Raw genomic sequence first — 27372 nt, 5'->3', positions numbered from 1 at the left:
GGAAAAAAATACAGTAATAAGTGACTAAATATGGCTCAGACATGGCAGTAGTTCATTGTTCTGCCACAATTGTGAAATAAACTATTAAGACTAAAGCCCAGCATGATTTAAAATAAAAACAACCAGATTTTGCAACTAATTCTGCTTGCGGAGATAGAAGTGTAGTGTAATGTAGAAACACAGTCTTCCAACAACTGTAAATTAAGCTGTAAAACTAAGGTCCCAGAACAAACTAAAAATGCAAATGGATAAATAATATCAGAGCTTTGGCCGGCTAACATCTACCTGAAATCAGCTGGATGTATAAGTGAATTTAAGTAGACTTTTATCTGCTCTTTTGGATATAGTACTGTATTTAATTTATTTATTTGTATTTTTCACTGAATATTAACTCAACTGAAGTTGTGGCTGTCTCTCTACAGAGTACTTTTTAGAATTTCTGTGTAGCCATTGATAGCAGTGGGGGGGTAGTTTCTCCTCATCACTGACATTGGGCAGGATTCACGAAGCCTCTGTGTAAGAGTTACAAGGCTTACACGGAGGCTGCAGTTAAACGGTGTGACGTCAGCATGCCATGCATATTCATGAGGGCATGCTGACTCACACCCAAGGCTAACACGGTCCGTGTAAGAAAGTAGGGGCGTGTCCGTAGGGCGAGCCCTGCAAATGGGCACGCCCCCAGAAGAGTAACAGTCCCGAAAGTAAACCCCCACCACAGAGAGTCCGCGTAAATGTCAATAAACACAACACAACACATGCCCCAACAGAATATAAACATAAAATGGAAAAATGAACATATATATTTTTTTATAAGTTGTAAAGATGTTTGCCCGTGAGTGCGCTTGTGTGCGTGGGCGTGCCCGTCGCTTAGCCACAGTTAGCAGTCAGTGGAAAAGCATATAAGATCTAAATATGCAAAGTAAGCCAAGAAGCAATAGCGTAGTGGTAGAGACGTCGGCTGAAGAGGAGGCAGTCATGGTTCGAGCCCCCACAACATCAATTTTTATTTTTAGTGATATAAGCACGAAATAATTCCCTGACATATATGTACATGTATAAAATTATTTTTTTGTAAAATGTAATGAAATGGGCCATGTATTATGAAGAAATGTGTGATAATAAAAAAAAAAACAAATGTCAGAAGTGCCTATAGCTGAGCTACACTCTAACCAGCTGATTATATCTGCCCGTAGGTGAACAGTGGTTTAACAGGTGTGAAATGAGTGCCCGTGGTTGAGCAGAGTTCTAACACGCTGAAACTGTGTGCCCGCAGCTGAGCTGAGCGTAATATGCATGCTGACAGCCAAATGACACATAAACAAGCGTAACCCGTTTGCGCGGAGCTGCGCACCGCGCCAACAAGATAACCAGCGGGCAACGTTGAGCAAGCTGTATCAAAACTGCCTTTACACAGACGCACCTTCTAGCCTGTGTAGACAGTCATAAAATATAAAAAGCAATGGCCAGGCTCGAACTCAGGATACCATGCACCATAGTCAAAGTACTGAACCACTAAGCCATGACAGTTGCACTTAGAAATGCAGTAATAGCATATATATAGGAATGAATGGAAAGAGAAGCATGACAAAGCAGGTTTTGTGAAGCTGAAACATTTCCAAAATGGCCAATCACAGATAAGTGCGGGAAAAACGGCATATATAAGCCCCATAGGCAGGAATACACAGCATAACTGATTGTGGAACCGATTTGCAGTCAGGATGGCAGGTGTAGGAGAGGATAGTTGCTTCTGAGCACAGAGGTGGGGCGTTGAGGAGTCCAAATATATGGTTTGGCTCCTCGTCCATGATCATGAGGCCCAACTCATGCAAGGCCAGGTCCTGTGGGGAGCATATAGGGCTGAGGCTTGGGACCGGTTGGCACATGATCTCACCAGTACCACAGGAATACCAGGGACTGGTGAACAGGTCCGTCACCACCATGCGGACCTGAAGAGACGGAAGCAGGACCAACTGAACCGTTGGATCCAGGAGGCCCGGCAAATGCCCAACACCCCACTACTGAGTAAGTTACATGTAATTTATTTATGTAGAAAGTTAACCTAGCTGATTTTATGGAGATGTGTATTCCAATATTACTTCATTTATATTGCAGCTGCAGGTGTCCGTTCTGCGAATCATCGAGCCTATGCCGATAGGCTTGTGTGGTTGCGCCACCAGGCAGGTTAGTAATTCTCTCCCTGTAACTGTTAAAAAATATAAGTATGACAGCTTGCAAAAGAGTGCAGCGTAGTCACCTATTAATATAAAGTGCAAGTAACAGTGTAAGAGAGATTCTGCTAGTACTGTGTGATTACATAAGTGTGATGCAGCCTGTAATCCAAAAATAAAAATGAAACAAGTCTGAAATAAAGATGTTCCACCTGTAATATAATAGTACATAACCTGCAGCAGGCTGAAAATTACAGCTACACAAGCTGAGTAAAACACTTGTGTGAAATATATCCCCGTTTAAATTCTGAAAGATGACACAAGTGAAACTGTTGGAAAGGATTGTTATAACCAAGTAAAACATGTCAATAAAGCCTAGAATTAAGTACCATCCTGAATTGTAAAAATAAAACAAGTGAGAGTGTGAGAAAGAGGTATGAATCCACCAATAAAGTTGTAGTAACTCCTGAATAAAGTATACAGCAGTCAGTACAGAATGAAATGAATGTGACAGTCACAACCAAACAGAGAAATGTGTGGAATAAAGTACTGAAGCTGGAATGTGTGTCCCACAATTTGGATATGTTGCTCTCAGTTTGCAATATGCAGATAGTATGGTCGTATGAAATACTAAACATCCACAGTTGTCTAGAGCCATATAAAGCAAATGTAGCAGGATGCTGTAGCTGAACAGAGCCAGATATGAATGAGTATGAATAAAAATGAAATGTATATTGATGTAGCAGTAACATTCCTATCACCAACATGCATAAGTTTACACATAGGAAACTGTAGTCAGACCTGCAGTGTGTATATAGCTGCAGCTAGTAGAAATGTACAGCATATGTATAGGTATTTGAAGTTGTTAATGAAATATTTCTTCACCCTACCCTATAACCACAAATAATCCATTCCACGTGAAATGGGTATGTGTATTCACAATCAACTCCCCTGGGCAATTGTCCTGTTGGGTCATACATATTTGCATGTACATTGATGCATGTGCCCTGTTCATACATCCAAACCTGATGGCCTGTTGCCATCAATCAACCCTGCATGTTGTTGGATTGTGTACTGTTGTTCAAATTATGCATGTGTTATGCTTGCTGTTCAGTGGCTTGAATTTATGGGTGTTTGGTTAATGGGAATACTAATGCATGCTGTTACAACTAATTGTAAATGGTATTGCATGTTACTAACCCAAACTGTCATTAAATAATGCAAAACATAGGACGACAGGGAAGGCGGGTTCCAGCGGACCCACCTCTCCCACCTCAGCTGGCGAGTGCACCTGGCAGTAGTGCCCAGGCCGGACCCTCCTCCGGTGGCCCTGTGCCACCTGCGGGTGGAAGCACTGCAGGGGATGGGGCTCGTCCCCCCTCTGCAAGCGTGGCCGGAGGAGAACATCCACTCACCCTCCTTAGTGTCCGGACTGTGGTGCATAGGGAGATCAGGCACGCTGTGCTTGGGCCCCTACGCCAGCTTGAGGCATGGGTGGCACAACTCACGGGTGTGCCTGTCCTACACAGCCCCCAGCACAGCCCAGTCCTGGGCAGTGAAGGCACAGTGGCAACTGCCCATGGGTGGGGATCTCAGTTCCACTGTTGCCATCTGTGGGCTCATGGGCTCGAGATACCCAAACATCGGTCCCCGACAATTGTGCAACACCCCCACATGTGTCATACATCACCCCTGTATGCATCTTGTTTGTCTTGTCTGTTAACCTCCCCTACCTACCTCCCCAGCTATACCGACTTCCTGTACCTGACATAGCACTCTCACCTGAAAAAAAAAAAAAAAAAGGGCACTCTGTACCAACAAAAAAATTACGCCCCATACATAGCTGCCCATTTTGCACACATGTCTGCTGGACATGTAAACTGGCAATTACATTTGGCTGTACAACAAATATTGTTGTCCTCACACCTCTCTCAGGGGTTGACGATTTCAAATTTCACACCAAATTACCAACACATGCACAGGTGTTGGTGACGAAGAAATGGGCAGCTATGGGCCTTTCCTACATCCCTCCTGCAAAACCCGAGCTTGTTTTCCTACTGTCTTACCCTCTTTGTGCCCCCTTTTTCACCACTTTCCTATCTTCCCCATTTTCTTTTCTTTAAAAGAAAATAGCGCGGGTGTGCTCGAGAGTAAGCACTTTTAAGCAGTAGTAAGCGGGAGTGCGCTTCTGTGCGCTTTGCTAAGCATGTGTGCACGAAGCTAAGCGGCAGTGCGCATGCGTGACCTCCGCGCAAACCAGCGCTAACTCGCTTACAACTGCTTAAAAGTGCCTTAGTCACTCTGAATGACAAGGCCTGTAGTTTTCTCAGCAGCAAAATAAAATACCTCCGTCAGTCTCGAACCCAGGACCTTGGAAACACTAGTCTGCATGACTTACCACTAAGCCATGACTGCTATACAAGAACATTGTGCTGAAAGAAATATATCATAAAATAGTAGGAATTAATGTAAAGGGAATATAGCAAGTCTAGTACACAAAGCATGTCATGTATATTTACTATCAAATCTAGTGGATTTGTAAAATAGTACTGTGTGATGATACACAGCCATGCTAGTTGGTAGCTAATAATGTCACAGTAGCATCTGGCAAGCCACACACATACTCAGAGCAGGATAAACACTGCCATAGTTGAATAGTTAAGAGCCAAGACATAGCAACTGTGACTGAGTTACAGGGATGTCCCTGATGTGAAAACAAATGTCAACTGTGCCCCACTGACACCCTGTGAGATGTACTAACAGTAGGCAGAAAGGTGTAACTACACATGCAATGGTAACTATGAATTACTGAAAGTATGCACCACTTGCACGTCACAAATGGTGTAGTAATACATATGCTCAAAATAACCCACACTCACAACTGCAGAATATCAGAATATTTCATTGCAGTATCCCACTGATATGTACCATTCCATGAGGCTGACAAACGATGCACCTGAGAGTATCTGAGGCCTGCTCAGCAGCATGATCAAATACCCTTGTAAGTGTCAAGGCACACACCATGGCCATACCACACTGCATGCAGTAACACCCTACCACAACAAGCACATAGGGAATTGCTGCCCAAACAGATATAGCAAGCATTACAAGCTGTGAATGTAAATGGAAAATAGGAAAGCCATAGCAACACATTACAGGAAAGACACCTAGTAGGCATACAAGGAGTGAATGTAAAGGGCAAATAATGAAGCCATAGCAACAGATTGCAAGAGCCACTGCTATATACCAGTTACACCACAATCCCCACAGGAAAGCACACGCACCCATATACACAGTATTTCTAGTCGTAGGTGTCACTTTACATACACATGGAGAAGAGGACAATAGAGGAAGGAATACTCAGCTTACAGAACAACATGCATTGCATTGTCTACAACACAGCCTGAAATATGGGAGACATACCAACCCTTACACTCACAGAACAGTGTCCACAGCAAACCAGCATGGTCCCCACCCTGATAATCTGAAAGGGCTACGCCTACCTAAGAGACCTTTTTATAGCACTGTCCTGAAATCACAGTGAGAACTGCAATCACTACACAACAGGCTGCATGCAATTAGTAAATGCTGGCTAACAATTGGTGCAGAGGCCATCACATGGCCATGTGCAGATACCTACAAAAGCATCCTGTACTCCCAGTCCACACATGCAATACTTTCATTGCACCCTCTGGAGGTAGAGAGAGAGAGAGAGGAAGAGAAAGAAAGAAAGAAAAAAATTAAAAAAAAACAGTAACAACAAAACAAAGAGGTTGACAGCAGGCCAAGTAACTGCAAGCCTACGCAAACAGCTGCAACAAACACAGGTAATGTAAAGTACTAGTATAATAGTCTACATACTGTGAACCCTCCAGATGTGTTATTGGTCTGTATCTATGTATATGAAGATGTGCATAGGGCCGGGGACATACTGCAACTGTCACTGAAGGCTCTACATACATATGTATGTGAAGGTAGCTATGTGCACATAGCAATGTAGGTTGTAGTGCAATGTACAAGTAGGTTGTACAGTAATGTATGTTCATCAATACGTTACTGTGTGTATACATATGTGGAACTAAAAAGGAGTACATATATATATATCTATCATGTGTATATGTATGTATATCGAGATATGTATGTCTATATATATATATATATATATATATATATATAATATGCATATGCGTATACATAGAGAGGTATGTAGAAATACATAGACATATATAGTTTCACAGTGTCATAGTATAGTACTGGGCTATCTGCACACAGTGTACAGAATAGATTTAGAAAATTGCACCTCTGTATAGTAGTGACACAGTGAAGACCCCCCTTACATAATAGCATTAGTTTACTGTGCCTCTGTCTAGTAGTGACACAGAGATGACTCCTGGTGTAAACCGATGATCTCCCATCCACTCGTCAAGAATTCACATGAGAGTCAGTGAGGGTCTCAGCCTAACATGAACTGGGATCCTGTTCCACAGTATGGGAAGCCTCTGAGTTATGGATCTGTCCCTACAGCATGTCCTTTTCATATTTGTGCTGAGGTTTAAATCTGTAGCTCTTGTGGTTCTGAAGGATTTGGATTTTACGAGGTGGAACATGTCCATCAATTCCTGATTGGACATGGCCTTGTATGTCAGGCACAGATCACCTCTAAGTAGGTGGTATGCTATGGAATAGAGCTGTAGTTTCTTTAGTCTGGCAGCATATGACATTTGCTGGAGACCCTTGATCCTCCTGGTGAGGGACTTATGGGGTCCCCCTAGCTGTTGCAAGTGCCAGGTGAGGTGCATACCAAATGGGGCGTAGTACACAGTCATGGGCCTGATAAGGGAGGAGTATATGAGTACAGTGACCTCCTTTGATCTGGATGTGAATCCCTTCATGATAAGGTGGGCAAGGTAGGAAGTCTATCCAACCACTTTGGCAACGTGGGTGTCAAATGATAGGTCAGTATCGATTTGTGTCCCCAGGTCTCTGATTACTTTGTCTGTACTCAGTGGGTTACTGTCTATGTGATAATATGTGGGTACCTTGTCTTTCCCAAAGGGTATGACTATACAGTATTTGTCATGCAGTTTAAGGCCATGACTCCGGCACCAGTTGTCTGTTTCAGTGAGGCCTTTCTGTAGGATGTATGTGTCAGCTGGTATCGACTATGGCGCCTAGTATGCAGTCATCTTTGAACATTGTCAGCCACTACCCTCCCATGTTTGCATCCACATCTGAGAAATAAATGCCGAACATGAGGGGTCCCAGGACAGAGCCCTGTGGGACACCACTTGTGACTGGCTCTGAGTCTGACATGGCACCAGTGATTTTGACTGTAGGGTTTCTATCCGTTAGCCGGTTTGCAACCAATCTTGTGACATATGGATTTACATTTAAGCTGTTGAGCATGTCTATGATGCCAGAGTGGGGTATTGTGTCGAAAGCTTTAGCCAAGTCCAGGTAGGCTGTATAGACTGCTGTGCCCTCGTCAATGGCTCTAGTGACTGTTTTGAAAAGATCAACCAGGTTCAAAAGGCAGGATCTGCCCTCTACAAAGCTAAACTGGGTGGGATCAAGTGTCTGTAAGTCCCCAATGTCTCTGTGTATGAGTTCCATAATGATTCTTTCCATAGCGTTGCAGACCAGGCTGGTTAAGCTTATGGGGCGGTAGTTACCAGGGTCTGTAGAGGTGTCTCCTTTGTGGAGTGGGACTACTGTTGCTGTATGCCAGTGTCCAGGTACATATGCTGTAGTAAGGCTATGGTTAAATAGCATTATATGTGCGGGTTTAGCTCTTCTTGGAGTTCACGTAGCACACAACCTGCGATACCATCGGGTCCCATTGATGCTGTGTGTATAGCTTTGCTGAGGGCGGTTCTCAGCTGGACAGCTGAGATGACAGGGAGGTTACAGTCAGCTGGGATAAGTAATTCCTTATTTGGGGGTGAGGGAGGGGAGAAATCTGCACTGAACCTGTCTGCCAGAATGTTGGCAATATCTGTGTGTTCAGTGTAGTTTTTGTCACTGTGAACTAACTCTGAACATATCTGAGGGTTTCCACCCAGGTGTCTAACATAGCAGAAGAAGGCCTTGTGGTTATCTGTAGTGTCCATAGCGATTTTCCTCTCAATGTTGGCCTTGCATGTTTGTATGAGAGAACGTAGCTTTCTACTAGTGCTGATCAGAGATGCCTTATCTTTATGGAATTCTGCTCTGTCATGCAGTAGCTACCTTCTTTTGTTATACAATTTGTTCATGGCTGGGGTCCACCAGACAGGACGCCTGCCCTTGGTGGAGAGGGTCTTGGTTTTATTTGGGATTGCATGATCCATGCATTCTTGGAGATGTCTGTAGAAAGCATTTGTGAAGGAGTCTGCATTGTGGGATGTGGTTTCCACTGGCCCAGTGGGCTTAAAGGATACCAACTCAGTTTTAAGAAGTGTAAAGTCGGCATTTGAGAGGTTTCTCACTGTAGTCTTTTGTGTTGTGGGGGAGGTGGGATATGTATATCCAGGGTGCTTAGTTAGTGGTCATATGTGAGTAGTGAGGGGTATACTTCCGGTGTGTAGCACATTGTCCCCATGTTTGTGATGATCAGGTCTAGTATATTATCTCCCCTTGTGGGAGAGGTGACTAGCTGTTCCATTGCATTTGACTTAGTGAATTCCGGGAACCTTTGGGCTAGGGTGTTTGGGCTAGAATAATGCACCCAGTGTATGTTAGGGTAGTTGAAGTCTCCCAATATGATGGTGTGTGGTGGGACATTCATATCCTCCAATGTCTTCAGGAAGGCTGACTGTGGTTCCTGAGATTGGGAGGGTGGTCTGTAACATGCTACCAGTTGTATAGCAGGTTTGCCTACGGTTATTTGCACCTGGATGGTCTCTGATGCTTCATGCGTTGCCACTAACCTGGAGGTGTGGGTGTCCTTCATGAATATGGACACTCCCCCTCCCTTTTTGTTTTGGCCCGAGTTTTGGGGCCAAAAAGCATGATACGAGGTATAGCCTGGTACCGCTGGTGTGCTCTCAGGAGCCTTGAACCAGGTTTCACTTACTGCACAGACATCGAGATTGATAGAATATGTATGTACAGATATATGTAATACACATACATATATAGATATATGTAGATACATATACATATACAGACAGATCTGACTGACAACAGATATGTCTGTATATGACTATCTCTCTCTCTGTCCCATCCCCTCTCACTCTCCCTCTGTCTCTCTCTCTCTCTCTCTCTCTCTCCCCACATCTATATTTGTACATCTATATCTATATATATATATATATATATATATATATATATATATATATATATATACTGAGTGAGGCACATGTGTGCAGATGTATTGCAGCAGGTGCCTGGTGACAAAGGCATGGAGTGAACACCAGTGTGGATACTGGAGTACCATACCCCATTCCAAAACACTGACACCAGTAACCACCACATATGTGCATGCCTGCCCACCACTGCATGTGTCAGGGGGGAACAGGGGCAACTAGTGTACAATAGGCTCCTCATTGATATACACAGTGGCACACTAGTCCTGTAATACCTGTACATGGAATGTGTCAGCGGACATGGTGCGTCTGCTATGGACATGTAGGTCACTGTACCCCTCTACACCCCACAATGTCCTACACGGTATGTACCTCCCATGACAGCTACAGATATGGAGAAGGACACCGATATACGCAAGTAACTGTGTCAATGCACTCAAACACATTACCTATGCAGAGTGACTGACAAGACCACAGACTGCACACAGACTACCTACATAGAGGTTACCACTGCTGTTTATACTTAGTTCAGTCACACCCATGACAGTTGTCCAACAACCATGGTAACACCTCCAACATCCACAACACAAATTACCTATGTCTGTTGTCCTAGTCACTGCAGTATAGAGCACATGGTGGAGGTACAGGTCCCTACCCACAGAAACAACATACCCTGGAGTAAACCACACAGAATTAAGAAGCAAGGCTCCCCATGAGTAGATGTCAGACATACCCCTGCTGAATGTTATGCAGATAGGTAATATGCCATATGAATCACCCTGTGTAACTGTTTGTAAGGAGCAGGTACGATCATAACACGTGTCACAAGGGGCGGGGTAGCATAACAGTATGCTGCTGTAGGCCCAGGGCCAAAAGCATACTACCTACCTAAGACACAATGCACACCCATGAACACATTGCCAACCAAATATGTGAGGTGGAATGAGTGTGCCATTGACTGGGTGCATGTTATGTATTGGTGTGATTGCTCACCATGACTTGTCTGTCTGTCATGGTAGTGTGTGTCCTTGGTGTGAGGCCAGAGACAGATGTGTGAGGTATTGCTATCAACACATACTACATTGCCATATGTTGTGCTGTGTTACTCTGTATGTCACTGTGGTGTAGGTAGGGTTATGGCAAGTAAGAGTAGTGTGCATTACCAGTGAAATTACCAGGTTAGAACAGGAGCGTACATTTACCCTGGCCTAAACGACGCTGTTTCTCTATCCTGCATTCTTAAAATCATAGCCATGAGGAGATAACATATTTATTTGGTTTAGACAGCTAACCTTATGTATTATGGATTTTTTCAGACTTTTTAATAAGCAAATTTATTCACTCATGACACAGTATGGTCACAATAGTTGCGGGCTGTGAGTGGGGGAATAGATTAAGCTAGGTGTAGCTTAGGGTATTACACTCATATTATTAGTAAATACATATGCCCTAAACATAAATTGCTGGGTTTGGGTTTGCGTGTTTTTTTGGGCTTTTTTGTGTTCATTGGAGAAATAGGGGTGGGTTGCTCTCCCCTTGTATAGTTACAGGAGCCTGCGATCACTTTATCAAATATATTGGTTTACATAATTGTAACTCTAGTAGAAATAATTCTGTATTTCTATAAGGGGTTGGATGATTGTATATTATATTATTTATTTAATAAGAAAAACAGTTTTAATAACTTGTACGTAAAGATCATTCTTAAAGGATGTTTTTAAACAATGTGTTTTTAACAAAGTGTTTTTATCAATACATAAAAAATTGTTTTTATTTGTAATGCACACAAATGGTTAAAAGGAATTTTTTAATTGAAGATGGAAATCAATTAAATCTTGATTAACTGGGAGGGACAAGTGTATTTAAACTCCCTATTACTTCTTAGTAACTGTTTTGTCTGAGGAAGGTGGGTTATTAACCTACCGAAAGTTCTTGTTTAATAAAGTGCTAACATAACAGCTTTTACAGCTATCGCTTGGTTATTGGATTTATTTCACCACGCCTGTTGCAGCTTCCATCGGGGTTTTTTATTTCACATAGACAATTACGCTACTACCTGGACAGGACCAAGGGCAATAGAAAAACTGACCAGCTACTGGTAACATATGCAACAGGAATGGAAGGAAAAGCAATTTCAAAACAGACAATCTCCAAGTGGATAGGAAATTGCATTAGATTTTGTTACTCCTACCATGGAAAGAAAACTCCAGAAAACATCAGGCCTCACTCTACAAGGGCTACAGCCACTACCACAGCTTTCCTACGAGGAGTGGCTACCAAGGACATTTTAGAGGCTGCTACTTGGAGCTCCGTGCATACATTTGCCAAGCATTATAATTTACCTTTATACTCTAGATCCCGAGCAGGTTTTGCCACTGCTGTTTTGCAAGGGATCTTAACTACACCATAACTTTATTCTTCCTCCTCCCCAGTTTGGCTATGGTATTCTACCCATTTAGGACTGCAGATGCATCCTTGAAGGACATAGTACAGTTTTGTACCTACCATAAATGTAGATGTCCGATAGGAATGCATCTGCAGTCAGGATTACCCACCCACCTTCTCCTCTGTGGTACTCCTAGGGTATTTGCCCATCTTATAGCTAGCTGGGGGAATCTATTATGGTGTATTTGTTTGTATATATGTACATACATGCTTATTTTTTGTGTTTGCTCTCTACTATTTGGAATCATTGGCATTTATCCAAATTTAGCCTTCCAAGAGGGCACCTGGCATCTGGGGCAAGAAACACTGAGGAAAATGGCGTTGGCTGATGCCTTTATACCCGAATAACTGCAGCTATGACGTCGGGTGAAGTGCGACACCAGCCAAGGCCAGACCCAGACTTTGGAATCCGGCCAACCGAAGGGCTGCCTGACGACAGGACAACCCATTTGTAAGGACTGCAGATGCATTCCTATTGGACATCTGCATTTATGGTAGGTACAAAACTGTACTTTCCTGACTCCCACAAATTTCTATTCAAAAATCCTGCTGCTGATCCTGAAACTATCTCACAGGGTCCCAAAGGTGTAAAGGCCTCTACAGCCAAAAATCCTACCCCCTCTGATAGAGATTCCACGGCGCTGGATAGATGGGGAAAGAAGGTTTATGAGTCTGCAACCCTGGCAATTAGGGCCTTAAACTGCCAGTTTCATATGCTTAAATATCAGCAGCATGTTATGGGCCTGTTGAAACAGAAATTATGTTAATTTCTGACTGTGTGGAAAATAAAGAATTACAAGAATTATTGCATGCAGCAGAACAGGTTGGAAAGCATACTTTGCAATGTGGTTTTGATTCCTTGGGGGCCTCTTGCAGGGCAGCAGTTACTGGATATGTGATTAGAAGGCATGCCTGGCTCAAGGAGGAAAGTCTGCCTGATCATGTTAAAGCTAAATTGTTGGATGCACCTTTACAGCATGATACTCTGTCTGGTAATAAGGCAGAAGAGGTTTTAAAGAAAATGGAAGACAAAGCTAAATCTATGCAAACTGTAAAATATTTCTTACAAGTGCAGTCACCCAGATTCAGTAGGCACTGGCCTACTAAAAATTGGTCCTTTCCTGTGTCCAACAGAGCCTCTCAAGGCAAATCCAGGCACTCAAAAGGCTCTAGATACCAATCACAGGGTTCTTACAGGTCAAAGCAGTGGGGTGCCTCTACCTCCAAATCTGGAGGAAACAAAGCACAACCCTACAGTAAGCAGTCTCAATGACTTCCCTCTACTATCACCAAGCACTTACCTTTTGGCAGCCCCCTTAGGGGGAAAGTTAGCACTTCATGCTCAAAATTGGCAGTTAATTACCCAGGACAAGTGGGTATTAAACATAGTATCCCAGGGGTACAGATTTCATTTCCATACTTTGCCAATTCCAAACAGTTGGCCAGATCTGTCACAAAAACAATGGGCAGAGGCTCAGAAACAAATTACTTCCCTCATGGATATGGGGGCTATTCAACCAATTCCAGAACAGGTAAAAGGACAAGGTTTTTATTCAAGACTGTTCCTGGTACCCAGAAAAAAACAATGCCTGGCGTCCAGTACTGGACTTATCGATTTTGAACACGTTCTTGGACATTCCAAAATTCAAAATGCTGACTTTACAACAGCTACTGCCCATGCTGGGCAAGAAAGCTTGGTTAGTGACTCTAGACTTAAAAGGGGCATACCTGCATATCCCAATAAGGGAATCGTGCAGGAGATACCTCCACTTCAAGGCAGGTTTTATGCATTACCAATTCTCTGCACTGCCCTTTGGCTCATCTACTGCGCCCAGGGTCTTTACAAAGTGCCTGACACCAGTAATTGCATTTTGCAGACAAAGAAGCATACAAATCTATTCTTACTTGGACGACTGTCTCATTCAAGCAGAAAACATGGACATTCTTCTTCAACATCTGGCATTTGTAAAAAGGCTTCTAACATGCCTAGGGTACACAATAAATGAAAAGAAATCACAACTGGTACCCTCTCAAAAAATTACATTCCTGGGTGCAAGCTTGAATACAACTGCCCAGATGGCTTACTTTACACCAGACAAACAAAGGCAACTGACTATATACTTCAAACAGATGGCAACAAAAACCCAGTTATCTGCAAGACAAATTCTGCAGGCTGTGGTGTTCATGGCATCCTGCATTCTTCTAATTCCATATGCAAGACTGCATATGAGGAAACTTCAATGGTATCTAAAGAATTTATGGAATCAAGCATGGTCACAGTCTGGAAACAATGATTCCTCTCATTCCCTGCCTACAACAGGAGTTTCTTTGGTGGGCAGAGACATGTAACCAAAACAAGGGGCGGTCATTCACTCTACCCCCTGCCACCCAAACCCTTACTACAGATGCATCAGACTATGCTTGGGGGGCCCACCTGGCAGGGAGATGCATTCAGGGCATATGGAACCCAAAACAAATGCATCTGCATATCAACCAGAAAGAGATGCTAGCTGTTCAGAATGCCCTGACAGCCTTCAAGGACTTACTTCATCCATGACAACTACTGATAAAGACGGACAACACCACGGTTATGTGGTACTTAAACAAGCAGGGAGTACACATTCCTACCCCCTTTGCAGACTAGCCATGGCATTGTGGGACACAGCCTTGACTTACCAAGTACATCTTCAAGCTCAATTCCTGCCAGGGAAATGAAATACTCTGGCAGACGACCTAAGCAGAAATCTTATGGACCCTCACGAGTGGAAACTGGATCCACAAGTCTTCAGCATGGTAACACAGAAATGGGGGAGCCCAGACATAGATCTATTTACCTCCCCTGAAACCAACTACAGAACCCAAATCTTGCGCATTAATGAAAAAATTCACAAATTAGAAACTGAAATAGTACTAAGAAAGCGTAATAAACTTGTTTGCGATCTCAGGGACTATGAGACCGGTATTTTGTTTACGTGGCAGCGTGATTCGAGACGTAGCAGGTCAAGGGGCAGGAACCAGAACAGCTACTCTAAACGAAGAGGCTTGTCGACATCTTCAGCTTCTTCTACTGAAAGAAATACAACTAGAAATGTGTCCTTCGCTAAAACTGTGGCTAATGATCAAGTTACTGATAGGGAAGTTTCTTTTGGAGCTTCTAATGCAACTTCCGTGAACAATGACTTTCAAAGTGGCAATTCAGATAAGGGGAGAAATGGTAGAAACGGAAGAAAGGGACGCAACCGTTTCAAATGAAGGTTTGCATACTAATGTGACTGTACCTAACCCTGTGAATCAAGATGCGCAAATGTATAATTGTATTAATTTGTCTTGTTTAAATTTAAACAATGACATGCTTAAAGTGTTATATAAGGGGAGCAAATTTGTTCCAACTATTTTTCCCTCTTTAGCTGATATCTATTTAGAAATTAAGGCTTTTGTTAGGAAATTATTGCTTAGAGTTCATTTTCATAGAGTCTCAGAGCAAATTTTGTTACATAGTAATGTGAACGAAAGTTCTATGGAACAGTGTAATGATTCTGAACTTAATGATAGCCTGTTGAATTTATCTATCTACAATTATGAATGTGATGATTTGGACTTTAGTTCTGATGCACTAAATGACATTGAAAGTAATTCAGACACTGGTTTTGTGACTGGTTATGGTAGATTAGTGATGCCTCAATTTAAAAATATTAATAATAAATTTACACCCCATATATCAGTGCCTGCTATCTCTATTTTTCAAAAGGTTCTTTTCAGGGAAATAGAGATTGCTTATAGGGATTTTGTTAAAGAAAAAAAGCAATTTAATGGTTGGCCTTGAAACAGTTAAAGATGCTTAAAAATGACTACATCTTTAAATGTGCTGATAAAGGTGGAAATTGGGTTATTATGGACAAAAGAGAATATTGTAGAATTATTAACAAATTATTGTTGAATCATCTTGAGTATCAGAAGCTAGAAAGTGACCCCATTAAATCTTATAATGATGAACTTTTATTTTTGTTGGAAAAAGGTGAACGTTTAGGATTTTTTACACAAGCTGACATTAATAAAATGTATATAAAAAATCCCACCACACCCATCTTATATGCCTTACCTAAAATCCATAAGAACCTAGTAGAACCCCCTGGGAGACCAGTAGTATCAGGGGTAGGTTATTTTTTAGAAAATGTTAATATTTTTCTGGATTTTCTACTTAAGGCACATTTGAATAGAGTGGCTGCTCATATTTCTAACACACAAGATTTAATTAATGAGGTTGTTAAAATTCCATGGAGTCATGAATACTATTGGGTGACCATTGATGTCAAGTCCTTATATACGAATATAGAGACTAAATGGGGACTTGAATCAATACTTAATATGTTAGGTGAAGGACCTAGAACTAGCTTTTTGATTAGTTTATTGGAATTCTGTTTAACCCATAGTTATTTTCTGTTTAACAAAGAATACTTTTTGCAAGTGAGGGGCACTGCAATGGGTGCAGCTTATGCACCATCTTATGCTGTGATTTATATGGATTCGTTTGAAAAAAAGTTCATCTATTCAACTGATTTTTTCAAAAATAATGTGGTTTTGTACGAACGTTTCATTGATGATTTGATTTTTATATGTAAAGGGGATATGTTTGATTTTTTTTGAGTTTTTTGAAACCTTGAATAATAATGAACAAAATTTGACTTTTTCTTATGAGGTTAATAGAAATAAAATTGATTTTTTTGATATAACTTTATTTGAAAGATGAAATAAAATAGAATTCAGACCTTATAGGAAACATACATCAGTAAATATGTTTCTGCATGCAACAAGCATGCATCCTCCACATTTATTAAAAGCATTACCACATGGGGAGTTCAAGAGAATCCATGACCATACCAGTAGAAATGTTGAAGTGGAAAATGAACTCCGTAAAGTATTTTTGAGATTATTAGACAGAGGATATAATCGTAACCATTTGTTGAGATGTTGGGACAGTGTCACTGGAAAAGGTTTTATGCCTCATAATTTAGGGGGTAATGTTATTAAGCCTATGAGAATAGATGAAGTCACTAAAAATGCTGAGAAGATATTTTTTGTAACTAAATTCACAAACTTCTCAAATAAACTTGCATCATTAGTTAAAAATTTTTGGTATCTAATAAGTGATGATGAATCCATATGTCATTTATTTCCACACTTTATAACTTTTTCCTATAAGAGGGGAAAAAATCTTAAAGAAATATTAAACAACAATCTGTTATATTTGGAGAGACCTATTTCTGTCAAAGTAGGCACTTTTGGTTGTTGCTCCTGTAGTATTTGTGACAAGGTTATTAATGTGAAATCTATAAACAAAGTAAACCACACTTCTAAACATTATTTTAATTGTAAATCAACTAGTGTTGTATACATATTGGGATGCTCTTGTGTTAATACTTGGTATATAGGACAAACCAAGAGGATGGTGAGAATAAGAATATTGGAACACTTAAAAGATATAAGGAATTCCAATTAATCTAGTCCAGTTGCCAAACATTTTATTGATAAACATGGGGGCTGCCCTGATGCTTTAAGATTCAGTGTTTTGGGGAAACCTTTTGTTCAAAGGGGAGACAATATAGTAAGTAAATTATTAGAGTTGGAAACTAGAATGATAATAAAATTTAATACTTTAAAACCTAATGGTTTAAATCAGGAATTGAGTATTTAAATTACCTTCAGCATCAGTATTTGATAATATTTATATATTCATTTATTTATTTATTTATATTTATTTTTATTTTCATTTTTATTTTCATTGTATTATTTATTTGTATATATATCATATTTATATTTATATTTATATATTTATATTATACAAAAAAGCATATGGATGAAAACACATACACACAAAGTGAATGAAGTTTAAAAATGTTTGTTTTAAGGTCACTTTAATTAATGCTCATTCCTTTATTAAATTGAAACTTTAATTGATTTATTAATTAATTGTTTCTAATCAAATGGTATAAAAATGCATTGCCATGATGGATTAAAATGTGATCCTTGAAGGCGAATAGCCGAGGTACCAGATCGTTGGTGTAATAAAGGAGTTACTGGTGAAGTACTGGCTGTTTGGTGTGTATTTTTATAGATCTATTTGCCTCTCCTCAAAATTATCAACTGGACAAATTCTGCACAAGGACTTATCACAGACAAGCATGAAAAGTGGATGCCCTATCCTTCAGTTGGAAAAAACAAAAATGATCCTAATTGCTCCGGACTGGCCTCGCCAGCACTGGTACCCAATTCTAAGGAATATGTCTCAACTCCCTCCTTGGTACTTGCCTCACATACCTCGTCTACTGTCTCAGCAGAACAATCAAATTCTGCACACTCTGCTCCAAACTCTGAATCTGGCAGCATGACTGATCATGTAATTATTCAAACAACACCTCTCAGTAAATCTGTGATGGATGTCATTTTGGAAGCCAGAAGGCCTAGTACTGGAATATCTTATGCTGATAAATGGAAGAGATTCTGTGCTTGGAACCAAGCACAAGGAACAGACACAGCAAAACCAAATATCCCTCAGATTTTATAATACTTGACTGAGATGCTTGACAAGGGCCTATCTTTTTCTTCAGTAAAAATCCATGCCTCTGCCATCTCGGCTCATTACAACACGGAGCCTCCCATCTTTTCTCATCCTCTGCTAAAACAGTATCTGAGAGGGGCCAAAAATTTAAGGCCTCCCAGAAGATCACCAACTCCTGCATGGGACCTCAATTTTGTGTTGGAAAAACTCACCCTGCCTCATTTTGAACCAGCAGCTACTGTGGATATAAAGTTTTTATCTTGGAAAACAGCTTTCCTTTTGGCAATCACTTCAGCAAGAAGGGTTTCAGAACTACAGGCCCTCATGGCTGTGGAGCCTTTTATTACATTTTACCCGGACAGGGTGTCCCTCAGGACCAATCCTTCCTTTATGCCTAAGGTGGTATCCAGTGTAGCTGTTAACCACGCTATTCTCCTGCCAACATTTTACCCAAATCCGCAGAACAAGGGGGAGTGGATTCTGCATTCATTGGATGTACACAGACAACTAAGATTCTACTTAAACAGGACCAAATCTCTAAGAAAGTCTGAACAACTACTGGTGGCATTTGCTGCAGGATCAGAGGAGAAGGCTGTATCAAAGCAGACTATTTCTAAGTGGATAAGCCACTGCATTCGTTTCTGCTACTTGCATCATGATAAACCAGTGCCCAAGGGAATCGGGTCACATTCCACCAGGGCTGCCTCTACCTCAGCAGCCTTTCTCGGAGGAGTTCCAACCAAAGACATTCTAGAAGCTGCTACTTGGAGCTCTGTTCATACTTTTACAAAGCATTATCATTTGCCTCTCTTCTCTAAGTCCAGGGCAGGCTTTGCCACTGCAGTTCTGCAGGGCCTTATAGCCGCTCCTAATGCTATTTAGTTCCATCCTCCCATCCATAGCTTTGGGATTCTACCCAAATGTAATGACTGCAACAGTGAAACACGAAGAACATAGTACAGTTGTGTACACTTACCATAAATGTAGATGTTCGAGTATATTCACTGTTGCAGTCCGGGTTACCCACCCGCCATCCCCCTTTTTTCTAGAACTTCTCTTTCCTTCCCTATATTCTAAAGCCTTTGTGGTGTATTTGCTTTTAGATGAAAGTAAAGTTTATGTTGCTAAAAGTGCATTTACATATATATTGCTGTTTACATATATATATATATATATATATATATATGTATTTTTTTTTGCTCCCCATTTGAGGGGCACCTGACATCTGGGGCAAGAAAAACTGAATAAAATGGCGTCAGCTGCATGTTTTATATCCTTGACGACCTGACGTCATGGAAGAGGAGACCACAACCGATGCAGGACCCGAGACTTTGATATTCAGGCCGACTGAGGGCAACCTGCCAGCAGATTACCCAAATGTAATGACTGCAACTGTGAATACACTCGAACATCTACATTTATGGTAAGTGTACACAATTGGAGTTTTTTGTGATATAAAAAAAAATGAGACTGCAGTAAATCATTTCAAAACTTTTCCCACCTTTAATGTGACCTATAACCTATGCAATTCAGTTGAAAAACAAACCTGTTGGGGGGAAAAAATATAAAAAATTAAAAATCATACAATCTGGTTGCATAAGTGTACACACCCTTAAACTAATATTTTGTTGAAGCACCTTTTGATTTAATTGCAACATTCAGTCTTCTTGGGTAGGAGTCTATCAGCATGGCATATCTTGACTTGACAATATTTGCCCACTCTTCCTTGCAAAAGCGCTCCAAATTTGTCAAATTGTGAGGGGATCTCTTGTGCACAGCCCTCTTTAGGTCACCCCACAAGTCATAGATTTTCTATTGGATTAAGCTCTAGTCTCTGGCTGGACCATTGTAAAACTTAAATTTTCTACTGATGAAGCCATTCTTTTGTTGATTTGGATGTATGCTTGGGGTCTTATTGTGTTGAAAGGTGAAATTCCTCTTCATCTTCAGCTTTCTAGCAGATGCGTGAAGGTTTTGGGCCAAAGGTGACTGGTATTTGGAATTGTTCATAATTCCCTCCACCTTGACTAAAGCCCCAGTTCCAGCTGAAGAAAAGCAACCCCAGAGCATGATACTGCCACCACCATGCTTCACTATAGGGATGGTGTTCTTTTGGTGATGCGAAGTGTTTTTGTGCCAAATGTTCCTTTTGGAATTGTGGCCAAAAAGTTCAACCTTAGTCTCATCAAACCATAACACATTTTCCCACATGCTTTTGGAAGACTTGATGTATTGTTTTTCAATGGTTTTCTGTGTAAGAAAAGGCTTCCATCTTGCAACCCTACCCCATAGGCCAGACACATGGAGAATACAGGAGATTGTTGTCACGTAGTACACAACCAGTACTTGCCAGAAGTTCCTGCAGCTCCTTCAGTGTTGCTGTAGGTTTCTTGGAGATTGTTGTCACGTAGTACACAACCAGTACTTGCCAGAAGTTCCTGCAGCTCCTTCAGTGTTGCTGTAGGTTTCTTGGCAGCCTCCCTGACCAGTTTTCGTCTTGTCTTTTCATCAGTTTTGGAGGGACATCCAGTTCTTTGCAACATCACTGTTATTCCATTTTTCTCAACTTTTTGACGACTGTCTTCACTGTGTGTTCCATGGTATATCCATTGCTGTGGAAATTTTTTGTACCCTTCTCCTGACTGGTACCTTTCAACAATGAGATCCCTTTGATGCTTTGTAAGTTGTCTGCAAGCCATGGCTTTTGGTGTCGCAGGCAACTGAGTAAAAGTCAGGAAAATCCTACTAGGACAGCTTTATTTGGGGTTAGTCAGAGTCCCGTTAATTGATGGCAGTTGTGTACCCAAGAAGCCTGAATGCTGTGATTTAAATCAAAAGGTGCTTCAACAAAATATTAGTTTAAGGGTGTGTACACTTATGCAACCAGCTTATTGTACGTTTTTTATTTTTTATATTTTTCTCCCTAACATTTGTTTTTCAATTGAATTGTACAGGTTAGAGGTCACATTAAAGGTGGGAAAAGGTTTGAAATGATTTATTATGGTCTCATTTTTTATATCACAAAAACCTTGCCTTTTAACAGAGGTGTTTACACTTTTTATATCTACTGTAGTTCATAAACACTCCAGCCAGGCATCTCCGGATAAAAGCACGAGAGTATGTACTCCAGCTTTGCTCTCATCTAGGAATTGCCACCAATCACAACAAATCTCAGCTAGAACCAGCTCAGACATTAGAGTTCATAGGGGACCCTGTTCAATATGGTATCAGTGACAGCCTCCCTTCCCTCACCAAGGGTACAAATTCTAGTGATTCTGATGGTTGCAGGTCGTTTGAATTAGATTTACTTTACTGTAGTATTTGTGGCCCAAGTTTTGATAAGGTTCTCATGGTTTAGTCCACCTACCTAGAAATCAACTTGTAAGTCAAAAAATAATTAAAATTATTTAAATAAATAAAAAGATCTTGGTGGCAAAACTCATTGTAAATGCCGCTAAATTACTGGAAGCCATCTCTTATACAAAGTCTGGAGCCTGGACTGCTTTTTGCTGTACAGCTGCAGGATTCTCCCCAGTTAGTGTTTTCTCTTCACCTTTTCAAGCTGATTTTTTTTCAGGCTCTTCAAGTTTCTTTTTTGCTGGCATCCAGGCAGTGTACTCATTAGTCAGTACCAGTAACTGAATTACTGAAACAGAGTTACTGGCCCTTATTTCTCAGTTTCTTTTTTCACACTAGGAGAGCTGAAATTAAGTTGTTGATCAGTGTGCAGCCATCATGGAAGTTGTGGTTTAAGCAGTGTTGTTGGGTAATGTACCAGTAGCAGCATTTGCAAGAGAGCAAACCTAATTGTTGGTTTTAAATGTAGTAGTAATTGGGGTGATAAAAACACAAATCCTGTAGTGATAAAAGTGCTAGCGGCAGTACCAGAACAAAAAAATTCACTGTTTCACAGAAGTGCTTGTTTGTATTGTTGTTGTTATTTTATTATTGAGTTACACAAAAAGTATAGCCCTTTACCAAACTCATGCCACAAATTACAGAACATTCAATACTGTTGTACTGTTTTTTCATAATATCATTAACACATTACAACACAAATAGTTACCTGCGTCATAGGCATTGCTGAAAGCATACTCAACAAATCCACTGAGGGTAACAAAAGAAATCATTTAGTCCTAGCCTTTACTGTTTGTTTCCAAAGCTAACATAATTAATTTTTTCTTTAAAACCTTTGTATTCACCAAATACTCTTGCCCATACTTTCCCCCCCCAAACTATAGGAACTGAAACCCATATAAGCAAAGACCACAGTGACATGATCACTAGGAGACAGCACACATCTGTTCAGTTTCTGAGTTGTATGGAATCACTATTTTCTCAGACAGGGAGTAAACAAGTACTAATTTATCTGTCAAGAAAATGTGCAGACTCTGTATTGGACATAATCTGTGGTAAATAATAGAATGATACATTAATCACTGTGTGAGGTTATATATCAGAATACTGCAGTACAAAGACAAATGGGCTATACCATGTTTGGTTGAATACAAGGTGAATCAGTGACGCTGGAAATTATAGCAGAGCCCTAAAAATCTAAGCAGGCCCTCTGAAATATTTTTCACAAGGTCTTTATTTTCAAGCATCCATCAATTAATAAGCATGTCTGCCTTTCCTATACAGTCACTGTCATATATTTAGTTCCACCCACCAGGCTACATTACTGATTGTTTCAAAGTAACACTTTTTTATTATTATTGTTATTATTATTACTATTATTATTGTTGTTATTATTTTGGTGGAGGGCTGATTAAGAAAAGCTTCATAAGAACTAATTACTACTTGCAGCATCTCCTGAGCAGTGCAAATGCTGACAGAGCTAAAGTAAGTAACTGCACTGCTCTTCAGAATGAAGCTTCAATACATTTTAAGATTTCAGTTTGCATATTCTTTGTTAGGGCTACTTTTTCAGAACTTTAAAAGTGGTAATAAAAAGTTTGCCTTGTCCGGTACTGTAAAAACTGTTTTACAACTACTAAAGAGCTGTTTCTGTGATTTTCTAAGTGCTGTAATGCCCTTTATGGTGGGGGGTGTTGGGGAAATAATGTGCCTTTCAAGGGTGAGGAAGCCCCATGCCTTTGAAGATAGGCCTCACAGTAACTCAGTGTTGTACATTATTTCCCTATAATGCCTGGGTTGTCCGTCATTACTGCTTATATTATGTGATAGTGGAAGGCAACATTGACTTTCTAGTCTGGCCATTGGGGTGCCACAGACTGCTACTTTCCATGTTCCTACTTAGCTTTGCCTACCCTCTTCCAATTGTATCCAGGCTTCTTGAAGGCTTCGCTAGAGTCACATAATGAATCTCCCACTGTTCAGAGGGTGTATAGCCCTCTGTGAAAAATTTACTTTTTCAGGTCTAGGCTGAAATGTAGTCTGTGTGTCGTCACCACCATTTCAGATTTCATCATGCACCATTTTGTGCACCCCTATCATACTTCCTCTGTGTCTGCCAGATTCCATTGAGTACTAGTCCAGTAACTTTGGTCATCACTTGTTCTCCTCCTTCATTGCTTTCATGACCATTGTAAATTTCTTCTGAAAGCTTTCAGGTTCTTCCTTTTTCCTGTAGACTCCCCAAAAACTGCATGCAGTATTCCAGATGTGGTCCCACCAGAGTGTTCTGTAATTGTTATTAGATTTTACAACATTTTTTGGATAACAGAAAGTTCCTGCCCTTTGGTCAGGCATTGTTGCTCTGGTGGTGCCTTTTTTTGATGAGATAAGTTTTTCATTTTCCATATCCTATGTTGTGTTGGTCACAGAGGCCAAAGCCTGAATTCCCTAAATGCTCCCTTGTAGGGTGGCTGGCAACAAGTTACCCTGCCTTAAATTCCTTAGGTGTGAGCCTTCACTTCTATAGTTCATGCCAGTGGAGCAGCAGCATTTTGTGTGTGTGTGTGTGTGTGTGTGTGTGTGTGTGTGTGTGTGTGTGTGTGTGTGTGTGTGTGTGCGCACACATTTCTGATTCATGCTCAGTGGTGGCCCATTTTAGAGTTGGAATTGGTGTTTCCCTTGCCAGTTGTCCTTTCCTTTGCAGAAAGTCTAGGACAGCTTGGCAGCATATCCTTATGTACAGGCCAGGCCCAATTTTGGACCTAACTACATTCCTTTGGGTTCCAGGCTACACCTATGTTAATGAGTTACTATGATGTTTAAGGCGGTTGGAGCAGCCTCTTCATGAGTTCTGGGCATCAGTTTTTTATCTCATCCCTAAGTTTGGGTCCTAGAGTTGGTGGGGTTTCCACCAAAGCTGAGGTTGGACATGGTCAGAACTAGTGTATAGAGGGATAAAGCTCTGACTATGGCTCAGGTAATCCAGGCTTAATTAGCATCTTGGGAGTATGAGACGCTGGCAGTAGAAGGTGAATTGTACCCATCCTTGAAGGGTGGATGTGCGCGTGGGTGCAACTCGTGGTTGATCTCTGGCAGAGGTCAGGGACAAATGGGGGATGTTGTCTTCAAGAAGGCAGGGCATCAGCTGCGTCACCACAGAGATGTGATGGTCACCACTGCATGTGTGTGACAACACAGCTTGTTTGTGCATGGGGTAAATGTGTAGGGTACAACAATAAATTCTCATTGGCAGTGTGTATGACACTGTCCATAGGTGCCTCAGTCTTCTCACAGGCCCAGTGGAGACTTGTTGGGTAGATCCAGTAAACAAGAACATCCTCTTGGGGGTAAGCTTGATGGTTAGCTGTGAGGAGACTCAAAATCTATAAAAAAAAAAAACTGAGGTTGATAATGCCTGTCTTTGTCTTTCCTGCCATTGCTAACAGAGCATTATTGGCAGTAGGAGAAAGTAGCTTTCATGGACTCACTTTAGATTCTTCTGAATCTGAAGGTTGGACTCCTGGTCATTCTAACCAAGAACTTGAGATTTGGCAGGGCCTTATGTTTTATGGATTGACATATGATCCATAATATGCTTGTCTCCACTGGCAGGGAGTTCTGTTTTTCTGGGCATCTTCTTTCTTAGACTTGACTTTCTCAGAGCTCTATCAGGTGAGAATAAGCTGGTGATTATTTGGAGCTGAATGTCAAGTCATTGCATGGGCTGGTGCCACCAAAACCATAGCTGGACTGAGTCTCCCTGGCTGAAGCACTCCAGTGATTGTCTCCTCAGGGATCAAGATATTCAGTTCTCCTGGTAGTTTAGCGATTCTGTATACTTTTCTTTCTCTTACACATTCTGTGTCACATTGCATTGTTCAGGGGCATAGATAAATATTGCTCTTCATTCCAAGTGAGGTGCAGATTCAGATTTTTTTTTAGTGGTTCTAGAAACTCTTCCAGGTTTTGGCAGTGCCTGTCTTCCTTTATTACTGGGTGATAACCAGCCTGTCCTTGGGGCTTTCCTTGTGTTCTTTTTCCCTGATCCCACTTGCTGGCTGGGTCTCATAGGTTGGGTTTCAAGCTACTAGGCGCCCTTGTCTTCAGGTTCTGAGTAGATTCATTTTTTGGATTGAGAGGTATTCGCTGCCACCCCTGTCAGTCTGCTTTGTGCCTTCTTCATCTTTTGGTGGCCAGTTTGTTCAGACTTCAGTTTTCATAAAAGTGTGCGGTTTGGAGTTTTGAGCACTTTTTTTTATTTAGGAGGGCTTGATTATTGATGTCCAGGTAGGACTGGTGAAGCAAACCCTTTGAGAATACTTTTTTCCTCCCTGTTTGAAAAACTCTTCTCCTTGGGTTTCTTAATTGACACAGGCCTGCTCAGCTACTGTTGTGTCGTGTGACTTGGTGATACTGTTAATCTTTGAGCTACAGTTTATGCCCAGTGCCTCTTCTGGGTTTCACATCTTCACATGTGTAGGTGCAGGGATATACTTTGGCTCCTTTCTATATTCAGTTTTCTTCACTTCTTCCCCACTTTTTTGGAAAAATCGGTCTTCTGGTACCGCAATCTGCCTTTTCTTGCTTTTATGAGGGAGAAGAAATTAAGGAGAGAAAAGAAGCTTCATTCTGGCCTGCCTCACCAGCTACTTCCCTCCTGATGGCATTCTGCTTAATCTTCTGTCCTGCCTCCAGGTCTGTCAAAAAGGATCCTCAGACTTAACACATATGTTCTTACTTTATTGGGTGATCTATGAGAGGACCCTGCTTGATGGTCCAGGAATACCTTTTCTCTGCATTGGACTTGCCCCCAGCCTGCTACAGCTGTTGGTGTTCCCTCTAAGTTGGATAAATATATGCTAGTTGGATAAATATATGCTAGTGTATTACTTGTCAGCAAAAAGGATGCTTGATCTCCATTATTGTTTTTTTGATTTGCACAAGGGATGTTTGCCACTAGGTAGGGAGCAAATTGGTACGTGATAAGGATTAGCATGCTTGCATAGCTTACATTTCACACCACGGCCTGTATTATTACAGGTGTGTATCTGTCAAGAACACAGGAACTTTTAGAAAAAAATGCCAAATACTGATTAGCAGAACGGATGAATCCAGCTTGTAAGATCCATCAGGGAGAACTGTTTTATATAACAAGTGATTCACTGTAAAAGTATCTTATTTCCAGAATGCAGTTGTGTTGAAAACTTGAGCTCCATCAGGCACTTCCGCAGATTAATCATGATACTTCTTAATCTTTCTTCATAGGTGCAGAAACTGATGAAGAAAAAACAACTAGATATCACCGACTTCAGCGTGTACTGGGATCATGACTGCAAGTTACTGGGAGATCTGCCTCCCGGGGAGGTACAGGTATGAGACATTCTGTGTTTCAGCATATGCCCTGTCTTTGCTTCGTTCCCTGCCTGAGTAGCAGTGTACTAACAGGGGGATTCAGATATTTTGCAATGTATATTAAAAATGAGAACTTCCACAGTTGAGTAGCAGCTTGATTGTAAACATTTGCCTGTTGCTGAGTAGTGTCTAGTTGACTGTGCGGTAT

The 27372-nt window shown here is 41.1% G+C and overlaps 1 protein-coding gene across 1 annotated transcript in view; it reads left to right on the top strand.

Moving 5' to 3' along the window:
• Positions 1 to 27372, top strand: part of VPS13D (vacuolar protein sorting 13 homolog D) — a 3321573-nt gene that overhangs the window by 181432 nt on the left and 3112769 nt on the right. Inside the window, exon 7 of the mRNA XM_044060428.1 lies at positions 27078 to 27182. Coding sequence (XP_043916363.1) covers positions 27078 to 27182 — 105 coding nt within the window. The remainder of the gene's footprint in view (positions 1 to 27077; positions 27183 to 27372) is intronic.

The sequence above is a fragment of the Protopterus annectens genome, chromosome 2.part0, assembly GCF_019279795.1.
Source record: "Protopterus annectens isolate FY-2018-M chromosome 2.part0, PAN1.0, whole genome shotgun sequence".
Classification (NCBI taxonomy): Eukaryota; Metazoa; Chordata; order Ceratodontiformes; family Protopteridae; genus Protopterus; species Protopterus annectens.
The sequence above is the reverse complement of the archived record's forward strand: the minus strand, read 5'-3'. Positions and strand labels throughout refer to the sequence as shown.